The sequence below is a fragment of the Globicephala melas genome, chromosome 2, assembly GCF_963455315.2.
Source record: "Globicephala melas chromosome 2, mGloMel1.2, whole genome shotgun sequence".
Classification (NCBI taxonomy): Eukaryota; Metazoa; Chordata; class Mammalia; order Artiodactyla; family Delphinidae; genus Globicephala; species Globicephala melas.
In genome coordinates this window covers 140,520,497-140,539,069 of record NC_083315.2, presented here as the reverse complement: position 1 = coordinate 140,539,069, position 18,573 = coordinate 140,520,497, and the positions used below count along the sequence as shown (strand labels likewise).

The 18,573-nt window shown below is 42.3% G+C and overlaps 1 protein-coding gene across 6 annotated transcripts in view; it reads right to left on the bottom strand.

The window, feature by feature from the left end:
• MTHFD1 (methylenetetrahydrofolate dehydrogenase, cyclohydrolase and formyltetrahydrofolate synthetase 1) overlaps positions 1–18,573 on the bottom strand; it is a 58,637-nt gene that overhangs the window by 10,518 nt on the left and 29,546 nt on the right. For 3 of the 6 annotated variants that reach the window (XM_030855205.3, XM_060294893.2, XM_060294894.2), the window contains 14 exons: positions 15,255–15,382; positions 14,672–14,769; positions 14,326–14,499; positions 13,328–13,464; positions 11,725–11,771; positions 10,776–10,883; positions 10,559–10,633; positions 8,119–8,221; positions 6,144–6,220; positions 5,378–5,518; positions 3,762–3,830; positions 3,381–3,492; positions 3,147–3,286; positions 851–892 (listed from right to left, as the gene is read on the bottom strand). In XM_030855205.3, the coding sequence (XP_030711065.1) occupies positions 851–892; positions 3,147–3,286; positions 3,381–3,492; positions 3,762–3,830; positions 5,378–5,518; positions 6,144–6,220; positions 8,119–8,221; positions 10,559–10,633; positions 10,776–10,883; positions 11,725–11,771; positions 13,328–13,464; positions 14,326–14,499; positions 14,672–14,769; positions 15,255–15,382 (1,451 nt within the window). Of the gene's footprint in view, positions 1–849; positions 893–1,443; positions 1,735–3,146; positions 3,287–3,380; positions 3,493–3,761; positions 3,831–5,377; positions 5,519–6,143; positions 6,221–8,118; positions 8,222–8,652; positions 10,530–10,558; positions 10,634–10,775; positions 10,884–11,724; positions 11,772–13,327; positions 13,465–14,325; positions 14,500–14,671; positions 14,770–15,254; positions 15,383–18,573 lie in introns of those variants that run through there. The other 3 variants (XR_009563144.2, XM_060294896.2, XM_060294895.2) reach the window with 3 other exon arrangements.

The following is an 18,573-nucleotide window of genomic DNA, read 5'->3' as shown; positions in this document are numbered from 1 at the left end:
CAATTTAAAAGCTTCCAAAAAAGGCAGAAAAACTTGAATCAACAGTGATAGCAGCCGAGCTTACCATCTCATTCGGGGGCCTAATCTCTCACATGATAACCCCAAACTGGTGCTAGAGATGTTTCTTCGATGGTTAATGATATAAATATGAAAAGGTTTGAGCTCACAATTCCTTGAGCCCCTGCTTAATGCCATAAACCAAATCAGTTTATGAAAACTGCCTAGAAAAATAACCAGGATGCTGACCCTATCTTGGCCCCTTAATATGGATTTAACTCTGCAGAGGAAAACGCATTTCAAAAAAGGCCTCTACTTGCTTCTGATATGAACGGCATTTGAGAATCAACGAGCTAATGCAGGGAAGACAAGGAAACTTCCATGAGATTAGTGCAGGCTTTCTCAACCTCAGCACTACTGACATTTTGGGCTGAATATTTCTTTATAGTGGAGAGTGTCCTATGCACTGTAGCATCCCTGGCCTCTGCCCACTGAATGCCAGTAGCACTCCCCACTTCAAGTTGCAACAATCAAAAATGTCTCTAGACATTGCAAAATGTGCTGGGGTGAGGGTTGGGATGGGGGGTGTTGCTCCTGGTTGAGAACCAACCACTGGTCTAGGGGAGCGGTTTTACTGACATCCTATGCGGGCAATTGCTTTATGAGGCATTTCTTCCCTGTTTCATTTAGTACAGTTCTTTAGCACACTGCAGGCCTGTTAGCACACCCTGCTCCCAAGAGCAACCCTGGGTCATAGCGACAGCCCAGTCATTTCTAAATGGGCCAGGTTGGGAAATGCTGATTCAGAACGTGGTGCTTTCTAGGCCAAGTAATTAGAAGTGACTGAAGTTACCTCCTCTATGTAAGCCTTGGGCAGAGGAAGTCCAGCAGTAACCTGGAAGGAAAAGAAGCAAAGTCAGAGGCATTTTCTACTTCAATTAGAGTTCGGCTTCAAACAGTGCTTTGCCATGTGTTAAAGGCCAGAAGCTGCATGCTTGTGGGATACACAGCAGTAGAAGGTTGTTTTCTGCCCTAAGGATTTAGAGCTATGACCAAAACTATGGGACAGAACAAAAATGACTGCTTTGAGCAGAGTGGGAGACCTTCGTGGCCTGAATTGAAGAGGTGAGAAGGGATGAATCTATGAAGGCAGGTGAGGGAAGGGATGTGTCCTTGGCAGGGGCAATAACCCCAGCGAGTGAAGCACACAGCAGTGGGGGTGGAGGTAAAGCTCAGTGTAGAGAACAAGGCAGCTGTGAGCCCTGCAAAAGCCACCCTGAGACATCTGCCGTGAAGTCAGATGCCCTGCGACGGGTCCGTGAGCTGGTCCATGGAGCCAGCCCACTCCCTTGCGGGGCTGAATGGGGCACGTGAGCAACAGGAACAACAGGGAAACAACACACAAGGATTTTCTTCCTCTGTGGGTGCTCACTGTTCCAGAGGTACCTGGTGGGTCAGCCCTGCTGCATCCACAGGGAAGTGCAACAGGGGTGAAGGCGCCAGTTCCAGGGACCCCACTGGGCAATGGACAGTGATTAAGAAGCCTTCAGCTTGCTCTGCTCCCTTTCCTCAGAGACACCATGGTGCTCCAACTCCAAAGGGGCCTCGGAGAGGCGGGGCACGAAGCAGGGACCTGAGCCCACGGTCCGGGCCACACGTGGCTCCAGCAGGTAACAGGAGCAGCAGGCGAGGGTCCTGGCAGAGCTGTGCGCAAAGCTCTCCTCTCAGTGCTGCCAGCTTACGCGCCCACAGTGTTTTCCAGACATGAGATCAGGAGAGGAGGTGCAAAGGCGTGAGGGTGAGTGAGGGGGTGCAAGAGAGAGAAATGTTGGTTATGATCAGGAAGGAAAAGGGAGTCCGTCCTGCACGCCTAGCAGAAAGGGGCATCCTGGGTTAGGAGCGCCTCGGGGACGAGTACGACTGCAGAGGTGTGCTGGGGTTGTGAGAGCAGTGGCTCTCCCCTTAGTGGGGACCTAATCCTTTCATGGGGTCCAAGAGTTCAAGACTATTTCCATAATTCTAAGACATTATGGCTCTTTTCACTCTCATTATTTCCTGAGTATACAATGGACTTTTCCAAAGATTATGTAACATGTGATATCACAACAGATCAAATGCCAAAGATGAGACTCCATCAGTCTTCGATTAAGCGAGATACTGAAGAGATCTGAAAAACGTACAATGCCTAAATGTTGTTTTGGAAAATATAGTCACTTTTCACTTAAAAAAATGTTATTTATGTTAATATTTATGTCAATATTTAATTTCTAATATAGTAAATATCACCAGACATAACTCACCTGAACAAAGAGCTCTTTTAGGCCCTTAATAATTTTTAAGAGCGTAAGGAAGTTCTGAGACCAACATTCTTGAGAACTGCTATAACAGGAAAACCCCTGATCACTACACTAAGAAACAGTGAGTTTCTTTTGTAGGTGAGGGAGGTCTTATCTATCAAGTTACTAGACCAGCTCCCAGAGGACAGGAATTTAATACTTCAACTAATTTCTGAAAACGAGCACCATGTCTTCACATGCAGGTGCTGAAGAAAATGTGTTAAAATAATAGAGCAGAAAGTACAATTTCTAAGCAGTATGAATTCAGGAAAACACAAAGTTCAGGTTGGAGCTGAAGATCAACCATGCTCACCTGTTTCTCCCCATCACCTGGAGGCAGTCTGGAGCTCCTTCTCCCCCGACTCCAAGCTGTTACCGGTCCTGCCCAGCACCCACCTCCCAATAAGGGGCTGACCTCTATCTCAGCTAAATGGTTTGGTTGGCTGGCTGCCAGCATCACCGTTAGAGGGAAAAGGGACTCAGATTTAAAAAGAACAGTCTGAACATAAAGGAGTTTTTTGTAAGTATAGCCAAGCACATGTCCTTGGAGGGGTTTTGATATTATCAGGTGTTTTGCTCCGAAAGGTAGGCCATGAAGACAACCTCGGCCCTCTTAAAATGCCAAGAGCTGGTACTGCCTAGGAGTGATAAGGCGGCCAGCACGAGAGCTGTCTGAACATCCCCTGCTTCTGGCAACCCATTAGTCATGAGGACAAGAGCAGCTTAATGAAGAAACTGGCACAAGTCATCCAGTTTCCCTTTAGCCTTCAGAACATTTCTGAGAACCAGCCTCTTCCAACTCCTGATCCTCACCGTGGGGCCGCCTCCGTGCATTTTCAGAGCCCTGACAGTGGCAACAAGCACCACCACATGCGGGCGGAGACCAGAATACCGGCATTTGATGTTAAAGAACTTTTCCATTCCAATGTCTGCTCCGAATCCCGCTTCAGTCACTGTCACGAGAAAAGCAACTGTAAAAATGCCATCCCAACTCCCTTGATGTTAAAAGAAAAAACAGTCTATCACTGATTTTGCAAAAGCACTCGCCTACAAACCCTTCGGGACCAACAAGCTTGAGTGCAATCCGGTCTGCAATGATGGAGGAATTCCCGTGTGCGATGTTGGCAAATGGCCCAGCGTGAACAAATACCGGAGTGCCCTGTGGAAATCAAGACATCGTGAGCGAAGCTGCGCATCCTGCTTCAAAAGGGACCACTCGGCAAGGGGACCAAAATTAGCTGGAATCCAAAAGAAAAAGACTTCCCAAGGGAAAGTATGAAGCCGCCTCTTTTAGATTTCAGTAAAGTCCCAGTCACAACTATGAGAAAGAATGGGAAGAAAGAGATGACCAGGGAGAGAAGGTCTCTGACTCCCCAGGAACAATCTGCTTTACAACCAATCCAGGAAGGCAGGAGTCACTCTGCTCACCTCTAATGTCTGCATGAGATTGGGCTTGATGGCGTCCTTCATGAGTACTGTCAATGCCCCGCTCACTCCCTGCAAAACAAAGGCATGAAGGGTTGATTCCCACCAGCAAAAAACCTACCTTTTGAAGCCAAAATTCAACATTCTTAGGTCTTCCTTTTTTAGCCATCCTGGACCAATGAGTACTTTTACCTAAACTAGACCACCCATTCATTTGTTTATTTATTTTTCAGGATATACAATAAAGTTGCCAATTATCTTAACGGAGAAGAAAGAATGAAAATGACATCCATATGTAAATTCTGGAAAAATACATAAGCCTGGAAACAAGCATCTCAGTGAAGCTCTGTTGCTGATCGATGTGGATAATCCATTTTAGACTCATTTACGGTATGGAAACGCTAGTTCCTAAGAATACTGAATTATAGGTAACTTTGGTGTCTGGGCAGAAATGGCTGTAAACCTGATTTAATATGTGTCTCCTGTACCTTAATCTGAAAATTTACGCAGGAGTTCAACACCAACTCTTACATATCAGGTCCCTCTTTTTAAGCCATCCAGCCACAGATGAACAAACTGGTATCACTGTAAGATAAAGCTATGGATCCCACTTATATTCAGTTTTAATGAGTTTCTAAGTTCCTGGCTTGGTGTAAAAATTTAAAACAATTTCTGTTCTTATACACATTAACTGTGAAAACCGGAAATTAATATCTCCCCCCTTTTCCGGATTCATCTGACAGACCGCTAATCATAGGCCAACCATTTTGGTGTATGTGAACACAAACAGGCTTTTGAAAAAGTAATCTAGGGGACTTCCCTGGTGGCGCAGTGGTTAGGAATCTGCCTGCCAATGCAGGGGATACGGGTTTGATCCCTGGCCCGGGAAGATCCCACATGTCGCAGAGCAACTAAGCTCGTGAGCCGCAACTACTGAGCCTGCACTCTAGAGCCCGTGCTCCGCAACAAGAGCAGCCACCGCAATGAGAAGCCTGCGCACTGCAATGAAGAGTAGCCCCCGCGCGCCGCAACTAGAGAAAGCCCACGCACAGCTACGAAGACCCAACGCAGCTAAAAAAAAAAAAAAAAGTAATCTATAAGATTATCTCATTTCAAACTCCATAATACCATGTAGATAGTTCAGAAATAATCCTGATGTGGACAATGAATATAGCAGGACCATTAGAAGAACCGGCTGAGCTGTTCCCAATGTGGTCATCAGCGTGGATATGGTGCCGAGCCTCGTGATGAGAGGCCTCTGTGCAGGGAGGCCTGTCATGGGGAGAGGCCGGGGGGTGACTCAAAGCTCAGCTCTAAGGGCCGCACATGGACTCCTGATGCTCTCTGAAACCGAAGTCAGACACCCTCTCTTGGAAATACTCACAGGTTGAAGATATTGCTCAAACCACCTGTGGTCTATTATTGGAGCATACCATCTATCACTCACTATGAAGTACTTTTTATAAACTTCATAATTATATAGTGAGTAACAAGATCATATGAATTAGTTAATTGCAGCATCTTAAGTATGCCACAGTTTTTGTCAGTGGTAACTGCTGAGAAATGCTGGGACAACAGACGCAGACGGATTGCCAAGTCTGGAGTGCCCGGCTACCCACCAGATCTTCGGTACTAATGGGCTCCCCTTTCTTGCTGGATGCCACCACCATTTTGCTCAGTCTCTCTCTCATGTCTTCTAGAGAACTGGTGAGAGCCAGGACAGCCATGATTTCACTGGCCACGGAGATATCAAACTGGGCCTGTTGGCAGGGAAAAGACGCATCAGGGAAAACTGTGTTAAACAGAAGCGTGGATTGCAAAAGTAATCCTTGTTTGCATCCCAGGCTTAAACAAATAGCTTAAAAGGACAGAATAAAAGAACAGTACAAAAAGAACTTAATGAAAATAACCTTCCAACAGCAAAAATTTGTAATTAATTATTCTAAGACCTTGAGTAGTCGATTTTTACGCATAAATGTTCTAGTAGGACCAACGATCCCTGTGAAGGCAGCTTGTAATCATGTGATCATGGTTTCCCTAACATACAAGGGACTAACTCAGAAGCTCTTACACCGAAGAGACATACTGCAAAATGGCCACAAAAAAGAAGCAATCTTAATCAATTCATGTACAAGGATATTCACTTGGGGCACTCCACCTCCAGGAAAAAATACTGGGGGAAAAATACACAGGTGACACATGGGATTTACTGCAAAAACTGTCAGGAGTGCTCAATACCACACACCTACTCGCTCTCATTTTACAAAGGAGAAGGCAGAACAACAGCTGGCAGTATCAGCTGATCAGGAGGGGATGGAGGAGGATAGAAGCAGCAAGGATCTAGTGCCCATAAACTAATTTACTTAGAAAGGAACAGGCAGTTACCGTCCGTGTGTGCCCCTTCTCCGTGGGAGCCTGTCCAATTGTGATCTTCCTCAGGAATCTGTCATTGGTATCCAGCACTATGGTAGAAAAGGAAGATACAGTAGAGAGGGAAAATACAGCAGATATAGTAGAGAGGGAAAAGGACCATAAAGTCAAAGGAACCAGCAGAATTTTAAGCAACAAATCTAACTTAATGACTATAATATTTGATTTCAAAATTTATGGTAAAGCTAGAATATGGGTCCAAGTTTAGAAATGATGTTTTCATACCATTAATGTGCAGGAATTAAAGACAAGACGGTAGAGTAGCTTGGTTTATTCTTCCTAGAGAATTCAAACAATTAACTAGAAATCTGGAATCCGTTTCAAAGCATATTCCACACTCCACAAAAAAACAGAGCAGGCCAGTTTTTCAAAAGGCCAAGGTTTATGTTGTTCTGTGGGATGACTCACTGATCTTACATAACCCTGAGACACACAAGGCCCATAAACACAGGGCAAAGGCAATGCCTTTTGAAGCAGGCTGGGTAACAGACCTGCTCTTTCCTTTAGCACACTTAGAAGAAGTAATTTCCATTCTGATGACAGAACACCTTTCCAATTGCATACTCTTGAAAACATGGCAAAGATCAACCTACTAACTAATCTTAATCCCCCCACCTCCTAGGTCTAACTACGGTGAACATTTTAGTGTATTCCCAATTTTGTTTTTTGTATGACATACCAAAAATAACAACAAAACACAAAATGAAAAACAGCAGCATACCAGTTCACACTCTTTTAGGGTGGGTCAAAGAGGAGAGGCACTTTCAAGGTACTTGATAACATGCCAAAGTATTTTCCTTAAAGACTGTAATAATTTAAACACTAAAAGCAGTGTCTTGTGCAGCACTTGGGGAAACACACACACCACCCCATTTGATAAGTGAAGGATGTAATGAGTTGTTGGAGTGTATCCTTATTTTTTTTTAAAAAAATAGGGTCTAGTTCCTTGCATCTAATTTCTGTGTATAGAACAGCCAGTCAATGGGTATGATCCATGTTTTCCCTTGTCTGCTTCTACTTTCTTAGAAAGCATGAATTACATATAAAGCAAAGGAAAAATGATTGTGATAATAAATTTTCAAAATGGATCTTTAGCTTATTCCTCATAAAATATGACACCATATGTCTAAAGCTATTGAAGCAAAGGAAGAGAAAGATCAGTGTGGTTTTAGATATTAGGAGAGTTGCCTTAAAAATGCCATTAGCTAGCACAGTTACTGAGCCAACGACAGTCACAAAAACAGTCAATAAATTGCCTGTCAGCTGCATTCTGTGCATCTAGATGAAAATTTCTTCTCGGCAGTGACAGAGTTTAGACGCATACACTGTTGGTACAAAATAAAACTCTAAGCCATGCTAGTTGACACAGAGAAAAGCAACATCTGGCAGTGAAACCAGGCAACTCACTCACCAGTCTGCTGGATGTTTAAACCTTGAAGGCTACCTACTTTGTTACAAGAGAGTTTAAGAAAATGAGGTAAAAGTGAGCAGGCAAGCTCCAGACCTACAAGAAAAATCAAGTCACTTATGCCAGACAAGAGTTCTAAGAATAAAGGGCAACATGATTTAAGAAGTGATTAAACATCACTTCTCTACTTAGTGACACCAAAACTTCCTGCATAAAATGAAAGTTGCAAAATGTTATTTTTGGTTTATGTATGAACTTCCTTAAAACCCTCCTCACGCCAATGAACACTGAAGAGCCAGCAAAATGTCCAACTAACCGAACAAAAGGAGGTTTGATTACAGCTAATAAGGAGGGAGACTGATGGAGGTGGCCAGGAAAACGAGTGAGTCGCCATCTTAGTCAGGCCTTAACCATGAAAATACCCACACACAAGCTATGGACCTCCCATTTTATCACCTCTAAGGGAGGTCATGGGGCGTGCAGTATAACCAAACCAATGGGGTGTACACCCTGCTCTGGTACCTCTTTGCCAAGTTATAGTTTCTGGATCAATGTCCAATCTTGCAAATCTGTGTATCTCTTCATCTGTCAGTGTGGTAGGGTCAGTCTTTTCAATGCCTAGTCTCTGAAGAGGTAGGAAAATTAAAAAATAAGACAAACCAAACAAAAGCAGATATGATTTAATAAAAATTTTTTTATCCCTATCTCCAGATAGGGGAAATATAAACCATGTTAAATTCAGAAGGGAAAACTACGATCCCTTTGGCTAAATCTTTATTTCCCATTCACACATGTACAAAGGTATTATTAACATGTTTGTCCCTATCACTGAGCACCAGAGGCATTTCCCTAAACCGAAGCCCTACGTAAACATAGTGACCAAAAAGTGTTGTACCTAACTCACCATATGCAAACATATTGAAAGGAAAAGCTTTTTCAATCAAACAGTTGAGAAGCCCAAGTCACATGCAAAATTAGAAGGGCAAAACCAAATATCGTTCAATAAAAATCAATGTAAATCACTTTAAATGCTTTTTTAAAAACTAATATGCTGACCTTTTGAGTATATTTAAAGGGATAAATAGTCCTTTCGATGCAGAAGAAAAGAAGAGACATTGCTCTAGCACAGTACATGCTTTTTAAGTAGTACTATCCTTTCACTGCCTTCTTACTATTCCAAAAGGCACAAGGAGGGTTTGTTTCTTCCTCCTCACGGAACTTGGAAATTTATTTATTTACAATGTGTACCACGGTCAAATACTGAAATGGAAAATGCCTTTAAAATGTACTCTCTTTTTCTCTTAACTCCTGGTAGATCAGTGTGGCCCCAGCAAACCCTGCTCTTCCCATAGTTCCCTTCCTGGGTTATGAGGACTTTTTTTTAAAACCTCAGGTGTGTTTTCAGAGCTGGTGCTCACTGGCTTGTCAACTAGCATCACAAGCCTGGAACATGACATTGTTTACAGAAGTCAGCAAAACCCTCAGTCACTAAGCTGAGAATTTGCTGTTGACAACCCTTCTTGACTGAGTACCTGGTGGGTAGACTGTGATAATACAGCACAAGACAGGATGCCTGGGGACCAGGAAACAGAAGATCGACGTTCTAGTTCCAACCTGGTGAGGGGTGCTGTGGCCATTGACAAGTCCCTTGATCTCAAATCCCAGAGCTTTTTAAAGGATCATTTAAACGTTGAGTCCAGCCCCTCCCCACACCTGACAGAAAGTTCCATGAGCAAAGGTAAGATTAGAAGTTGCCTGCTCTTCTACAGTACTTGCTGCCTTGCAGAACACAATTCTTTTACATAACAAGGTAATAGCTGACTTACCTTATGCAAGGATGTTTTGTGGGGTGTGAGAACAAGAGAAGCTAAAAAATATCAAACTGTGTAAAAGTCACTTTTTCTCAAGTCCAGAGAAAAATGCATATATATAAATAGTGACAGAACTGTGAAGCAAGTAGGGCAAAATGTAAATCATTACTGCATCTGGAGCTTGTGTACTATTCTTACAGCATTAAAATATAAAGTTGCAAAAAATTAAAAATAAGGTGAGTGTAACTACTATTGATAACTAGGTAGCACATACCATTTATTGAATGCTTATATGTGTCAGGCAGTCTAAAGAATATTTACAGATATATAACATTTCTTTCATATGTAAAAGTAACACAAGAATATATTTTGGATTTTATTTTGAAAATTTCCTTGTGCTACCCCTTTATAGCCACACCTTTCCCTGACCCATAACTCCTGGCACCCACTGATCTATTTTCCATCACTATAGCTCTGTCTTTTGAGAATGTCATATAAATGGAAGCATACAGTTTGCAACCATTTGCGGCTAGCTTCTTTCAAGCAACATAATGGCTCTGAGATTCATTCAAGTTGTTGTGTGTATCAACAGTTCATTCCTTTTTACTGCATAGATGTACCAGTTTGTTTATCCATTTATTACAGAAAGATATTTAGGTTGTTTGTAGATTTTGTTTCTATATGAATACAAGTTTGCATTTCTTTTGAATAAATACCTAGGAGTAGAATTTATGGGTCATATGGTACAGTGTACGTTTAATAACTATATATTTGTAATAGAAGTTCAAATAAAATACAGAAGTAACCACTCTTGCTTAAGGCCCTGATGCTGCAAAGAGCAGGTATTCAAACTCTAGAAGCTGCTGTGTTGCCACGCTGGCATCCTGACTCCTATATCCATGCTATAAAGAAGTGTCATTCTTCTTAGCTGAGAGCAGGTCCTCAGTGCTCTATTGATCCTGGGACTAACCACTAAAAATTCAAAGATAAGTGAGAAACAACCTCTGCCACCCATCTTTATGTATATCATAACCTTATGACTATGGTTATGGACGAACTTGTCCAAAACAGGCTACTCTAAGGAGATTATAACCTCCTTATCAATCACCTAATTTCACACAGTATCAATAATGAACAAGGGAAAAGCTTACCCGTAACCTCCGGATTTGGATATCAGAGAACTTCCTCACTCCATTTACTGATGGTACCAAACGATTAAAGAGGGCCTTAGAGAAAAGGAGGAAGAGGGCTTTTAAGAGAGAGGAATGCCACTGTCTTGCTACCTGCATTATTGGTACCCAAGGGTCCAACATTAATTCGAGTGCTTCAAACCTTCTGAAAGTGCCCGTGGGGGTCTCAGCAGCCTACCTTGTCTGTCTGGGTCTGTTCGTGGAACATCCGGGCATCGATGGCCGCAGCCACAAGGTTATTAGCCGCAGTGATGGCATGGATGTCACCAGTGAGGTGGAGATTAAACTACAAAAGGGTAGAAGCCACATCAGTCTTCCAACTTCTCTGCATCTTTTCACATTCATTCTATTGCAGCCAAACCAATCCCTATGTTAAAGCCAACGGAAAACTGATGGCAGCACAGCTAGTGGACAAACACCAACACAGCTATCTCTTGAAAACAAATTACTATCTGTCCTCAGAAGGAACACTGATTTTCCCTAAGAGACATGGCCAATAACCATAAACGCCACACCCCTGGGATCAGCAGCAACGCTGGATTAGTAAGAACACACGTCCTTTAAACAGTGAGCAAGAAGTACACTGGAGCGACCCAACTCCATGCATATACGCTGCTCCCACTTCTGTGGTTATTACTTTGAATTCACTTCATGTTTGTTCTTCCCTATCTTATGCTTCATTTAATCACTTGCTTATTATTTTCACTGCAAGCCAGGCTTTGAAGTCCTTGTCATGTCAAAAAAGTAAACTGTTGGGCTTCCCTGGTGGCGCAGTGGTTGAGAGTCTGCCTGCCGATGTAGGGGACACGGGTTCGTGCTCCGGTCTGGGAGGATCCCACATGCTGCGGAGCGGCTGGGCCCGTGGGCCATGGCCGCTGAGCCTGCGCGTCCGGAGCCTGTACTCCGCAACGGGAGAGGCCACAACAGTGAGAGGCCTACGTACCACAGAAAAAAAAAAAAAAGTAAACTGTTTAAAAGTTGGCAAATTAAGATGTTTTTCTCTGAAGTACTGCTTCTGTTGAGCAAACAAGTCATTTGCCTACTAAGATCTCTACAATAAACTTTAATCCCAGGAAGGAAAAACTATAAAAAAAGGTCTGATCCAACCAAATCCCAGACCACATTACCTCTTCCATAGGAATGACCTGTGAGTAGCCACCGCCTGCAGCACCACCTGGAGGACAGGTCAAGGTTGAAGACTCATGTTAAGCACGTTTCACCCATGACTTGCAAATCAAATGAAAGCAAATTGGTTTTTGTAACTGCTCCGCATATTATTTATTTTTTACAACCATTTGGACAGATTTGATCAAGTGCTTTCTAATTTTCTTGACCAAACTAAACCGCTTGATCTTGTTCACTCTGAATAGTCTCTCAACTGAAATCTGAATCTAACTGACAAAACCATAAACACATAACATACCTACTCATTATCTTTAGAAACAGGTTCCCCTTGATTCCTAACATTTGTTAAGAAAAACCCAGCCTACAGTTACATAAAGGCAAACCTGTTCAATTTCCTACCCTCATAAATGCTATTCTGGCATTTTAAAAAAGGAATATTTAAAATAAACACAGCAACACAAACACAGAGACTGCAATTCTTCCTAAATAGGACACATATGGTAGAAAACAGCTTAACTGCTAGATTTTTGCTGGCCCATTTGGATTACTAACCAAAATCCAGTTAAAAATGTCCAGGTTAACAGTGAGATAAATGTCAATCTGAGGTAGAGGTTTTGTGTGGGGTTTTTTTGTGGGGCAGAGATCATGCAATGAAAATGGGGCAATTTGTGATAAGAGGAAAAGGAGCATATTGGGTTCAATGAGGGGGAAAAGGCTCATTCTGAAATAAAAGGGGGTTATTAAGCTCAAAGGCAGAACTAAGTTAACGGACTTATATCAAAACAATAGGCTGAAGAAGGACAAAGGCGTACCCCGTGTCAACATTTGTAGTAATTGTTAGAACAAGCAGGATATGTGATACCCTATCGCCAAGCAAATGATGAAGCTGACTCTGAGAACCTATTTTAATTAATAAAAATAATTTTAATTAAATGAACATGTTTGCAGTACTGCAGCTATCAAAAACTGAAGGTGAAGTACAGTTATTGATGTTGTGTTTTCATCTAATCAGAAGAAACACTGGGTTGATGGTATTATCTTAGAGCTTGAAGTAGACGTGGGGACTCACCCTGGTACTTGATGATACTGCCTTGAATTCAAGCTACCTCTGAATCCCAGTTGCTGCTATTGTAAGTGGAGATAAAACTAACCATCTTAGAAGATAAAGTAATAGGCATAAACTGCTTAGCACAAAACCTGGCACGAAGCCTATACTCAAAAAGCATATGCTTTTCTTCTTCCCTCAGTGTGAAACATCTGTAGGGTTTGTCTTTGTCTCTAGAAAGTCAGCATGGTGATCAGCGGCTGTGATTACCTTTATTGTTACTATGAGAGTCGACTATCGGTCATATAAAAGCACCCCTGGCTACATATTACCCATCCCAGGGAAGCCCTGTGCAGTGTCAGACAGTGACAGCAGGAGTTGGGGTGATCCAATGAAAGCCTTCACCAAAAGCACCATGATGCTCTTCTGGGATGTGATGAAGCTGTTTCTAGTGTCTAAATGAGCTGAAGACCCCGCACACATTCATGGGCCAAGTGGGCCAGGAGGACTGAAGGAGGTGCAGGCGCCCTCTGGCCACCCAGGTCTGGTCTCACTAATACCTTTTATTCCGAAGGTGGGGCCCTGAGAAGGCTGTCGCACACATGCGAAGACATTCTGATGGAGATGGGCACTGAGGCCCTGCACCAGCCCAATCGTGGTTGTGCTTTTCCCCTCTCCCAGGGGTGTTGGAGTTATTCTTTAAGATGAAAGCAAAACAGGAAAATTACATTTATGTAAATTAAATTCATGTGTATCACTAAGTCAGCTCTGATCCTAGAGTGACTCTTAATCTGAATAACCAGAAAGATGAAACACATGAAAGGGATCTTTTCCAAGGGTCTTAGTTGTAACTTCCCCCCAGTTTGAAACTAAAAAAGACTTCTGCATTTTAGTTCTTCTGACAGTTAGGGGCAAATATACTCTACTTTGTAAGAGACACTGCTATACTTTTAATTTCTCAATTTAGTCTCAAAAACTAGCTTTTAACTTAGCCAAACAAAAAAATAGATGAATCCTCAACAGATCTACAGAATTAATGATCCGGGGTTTAAAAAAGGCAATTCCATCTGAAGATCAGGTTTTAAGATTCAAACTCTTCCACCTACTAGATGAATAACCTTGACAAATTTTCTCATCTCTATAGAGTTGTCTACTCTTCTTCACAGCCTCGCTCTAAGGATCAAATTAGATAAAATACATATGAAAATGCTAAAACCTGGGCTTCCCTGGTGGCGCAGTGGTTGAGAGTCTGCCTGCCGATGCAGGGGACTCGGGTTCGTGCCCCGGTCGGGAAGATCCCACATGCCGCGGAGCGGCTGGGCCCGTGAGCCATGGCCGCTGAGCCTGCGCGTCCGGAGCCTGTGCTCCGCAACGGGAGAGGCCACAACAGGGAGAGGCCCGCGTACCGCAAAAAAAAATTTAAAAAAATAAAAAATAAAAAGCTAAAACCAAATTAAAGGAACCTCCACATATACGTGGCTAAGCGCAAATGCAACCCCTGGTAATAACAATCAGGACTAATATTAAGATTCAACTGGCAAATGGACAAAAACCATACCCGGTCACCACCACGTATTTCCCGTCGGGCTGGTGCTTCAGGCGTTCCAGTACTGACAGCAGGACTTTGGCCTTGGTTTCACCATACAATTCTATCTCTTCAGAGCTCAGACCAATTTCTCGAGCCAGGTTACCAATGGGCTTTGGCTTGCAAGACCGTGATATATCAATGTCACTTAGGAGAAATATAGAAAGTATGTATCAACCTTTATCCACGGGACTCAATCAATGCCATCCTAGTAATGACCCACCTCAACCACGTTCGGAGGGGGCATACACATAACCATGGTATCCATCAGCTAAAACCCCACCATCCACAGTGTGAAAACAGCAAAAGCTTCTTTTACCTTGGCACGGGTGTCTTCAGGTTAAGTTTGTTATACTGAATGATCCACTTCCCTGGCTTAAATTTCTCCAGGAAACGCTTTGCACTCTCTACCGTGCTCTAAACAAAATGACACAAATGGAACTGAGAAGAGGTGATGATTTTAACCTCCACCTCAGTTCCTAGTCCTGGTCACTCAAGTTCAATCACAAAATGAACAGCTTCAGGATCCGCCTGTTAACATGCTTCAATTCGAGGCCGGAGTCTATAGGCAGCAGGATGCCCTGGGCTGCGTGCCTCACCCCCACCAGCTGGTGTGTGTTACAAAGGGCAAGAAGCCAAAACATACTGAGTGAAGCTTGTACTTTTTTCCCCTTAAGTTATCACATTCCAGAGTAAATCAGAATCATGCTACCCCTACTTCCCTCTATTAATACGACTGATTCTACTTCTCTCTACTTCCATTTCCTTTTTTTCTTCAACAGATTCACATCCTTACTTAGATTCTGAGTAGGTTCTATGACATTTCTACTTGGGGAGAAATGCAGTACCTGGAATTCTATCAGTTTTGTAGAACTATTACAGAAACGTCCATTCACACTTACCTGCATTAGCATCACCACCGTCATTGGCCCGACGCCACCAGGAACAGGAGTAATGAAGCTTGCCCTCTCCTTGGCCTCCTTGTATGCCACATCACCCACAATTTTCCTCCCACTTGATTTTGTATCATCTGGTCAAAGAGGTAAAAAAATCAAAGCACAGTCTCAGAATCACAATCTTCATGTTTATTTCTAAGTTATGTGATCAATTACAACAGCTTATTCCAAAAACTAAGTCGAGTTTAGGCTGTGTAGTCCCATCTGGTTCAAGTGCCTACTTTACTTAAAAGCTGTGGGATGTGATAAAAGCTCCCCATTTATGATAAAAACTCTCCAGAAAGTAGGCATAGAGGGAAGTTACCTCAACATAATAAAGGCCAAATGTGACAAACCCACAACCAACATTGTTCTCAATGGTGAAAAACTGAAACCATTCCCACTAAGATCAGGAACAAGACAAGGTTGCCCACTCTCACCACTATTATTCAACAGAGTTTTGGAAGTTTTAGCCACAGCAATCAGAGAAGAAGAAGAAATAAAAGGAATCCAAATTGGAAAAGAAGAAGTAAAACTGTCACTGTTTGCAGATGACATATTATACACAGAGAATCCTAAAGATGCTACCAGAAAACTACTAGAGCTAATCAATGAATTTGGTAAAGTAGCACGATACAAAATTAATGCACAGAAATCTCTGGCATTCCTATACGCTAATGATGAAAAATCTGAAAGAGAAATTAAGGAAACACTCCCATTTACCACTGAAACAAAAAGAATAACATACCTAGGAATAAACCTACCTAAGGAGACAAAAGACCTGTATGCAGAAAACTATAAGACACTGATGAAAGAAATTAAAGATGATACAAACAGATGGAGAGATATAACATGTCCTTGGATTATAAGAATCAACATTGTGAAAACGACTATACTACCCAAAGCAATCTACAGATTCAATGCAAGCCCTATCAAACTACCAATGGCATTTTTCACAGAACTAGAACAAAAAATTTGCACAATTTGGGCTTCCCTGGTGGCGCAGTGGTTGAGAGTCTGCCTGCCGATGCAGAGGACACGGGTTCGTGCCCCGGTCTGGGAAGATCCCACATGCCGCGGAGCGGCTGGGCCCGTGAGCCATGGCCACTGAGCCTGCGCGTCCGGAGCCTGTGCTCCGCAACGGGAGAGGCCACAACAGTGAGAGGCCCGTGTACTGAAAAAAAAAAAAAAAAAAAAAAAAATTGCACAATTTGTATGGAAACACAGAAGACCCCGAATAGCCAAAGCAATCTTGAGAAAGAAAAATGGATCTGGAGGAATCAGTTTCCCTGACTTCAGACTATACTACAAAGCTACAGTAATCAAGACAGTGTGGTACTAAAAAAAAAACAAAAAACACAACAAGAACAACAAAAAAACCAGTATGGTACTGGCACAAAAACAGAAATATAGATTAATGGAACAGGATAGAAAGCCCAGAGATAAACCCACACACATATGATCACTTTATTTTTGATAAAGGAGGCAAGAATATACAATGGAGAAAAGACAGCCTCTTCAATAAGTGGTGCTGGGAAAACTGCACAGCTACATGTAAAAAAAATGAAATTAGAACACTCCCTAACACCATACACAAAAATACACTCAAAATGGATTTAGACCTAAATGTAAGGCCAGACACCATCAAACTCTTAGAGGAAAACACAGGCAGACACTCTATGACATAAATCACAGCAAGATCCTTTTTGACCCACCTCCTAGAGAAATGGAAATAAAAACAAAAATAAACAAATGGGACCTAATGAAACTTAAAAGCTTTTGCACAGCAAAGGAAACCATAAATGAGACGAAAAGACAACCCTCAGAATGGGAGAAAATATTTGCAAATGAAGCAACTGACAAGAGGATTAATCTCCAAAATATACAAGCAGCTCATGCAGTGCAATAAAAAAAAAAACCAACAACCCAATCCAAAAATGGGCAGAAGACCTAAATAGACATTTCTCTAAAGAAGATATACAGATTGCCAACAAACACATGAAAGGATGCTCAACATCACTAATCATTAGAGAAATGCAAATCAAAACTACAATGAGGTATCATCTCACACCGGGCAGAATGTCCATCATAAAAAATCTACAAACAATAAATGTTGGAGAGGGTGTTGAGAAAAGGGAACCCTCTTGCACTGTTGGTGGGAATGTAAATTGATACAGCCACTGTGGAGAACAGTATGGAGGGTCCTTAAAAAACTAAAAATAGAACTACCATACAACACAGCAATCCCACTACTGGACATATACCCTGAGAAAACCATAATTCAAAAAGAGTCATGTACCACAATGTTCACTGCAGCACTATTTACAATAGCCAGGACATGGAAGCAACCTAAGGGTCCGTTGATAGATGAGTGGATAAAGAAGACGTGGCACATATAGACAGTGGAATATTACTCAGCCATTAAAAGAAACAAAATTGAGTTATTTGTAGTGAGGTGGATGGATCTAGAGTCTGTCACACAGAGTGAAGTAAGTTAGTAAGAGAAAAACAAATACTGAACACTAACACATATATATGGAATCTAAAAAAAAAAAAATGGTTCTGATGAACCTAGGGGCAGGACAGGAATAAAGACGCAGACAGAGAGAACGGACTTGAGGACACGGGGAAGGGGGAGGGTAAGCTGGGACAAAGTGAGAGAGTGGCATTGACATATATACACTACCAAACGTAAAATAGATAGCTAGTGGGAAGCAGCCGCATAGCACAGGGAGATCAGCTCGGTGCTTTGTGACCACCTAGAGGGGTGGGAGGGAGATGCAAGAGGGACGGGATATGGGGATATATGTGTACGTATAGCTGATTCACTTTGTTATACAGCAGAAACTAACACAACAATGCAAAGCAATTATACTCCAATAAAGATGTTTAAAAAAAAAAAAAAGGCTGTGGGATGACAGGTGTTTGCTATCTCCTAGGGAGAAACTTACTTTACCTGCAAAATTCCACAAGATGCTTAAGTGGTTTTTCAGAACCAGGAGAATCCTTTTGTCTTCTGTCAGGTGGCAAATAAAATACCAACTGTGTTTTATGCTTAAAGCCAACCACCAAGTATACAATGAGCACCTTTTAAAATGTTAATTTGCCAAGGCCTTCAAAGGAATTTTTTGGGTGCACAAAGCCCCAGCTATATCGCAGCTGCCAGATACGGTTTCTACAGCAACTGTCAGCATTTTGTAAGCTCCAGGCATGAGCTGGAGGAACAATTCAACATCCAATTCCAAAGACGAGCAGCTACTTAAATGTATGCAAAAAGGCAAAGAAT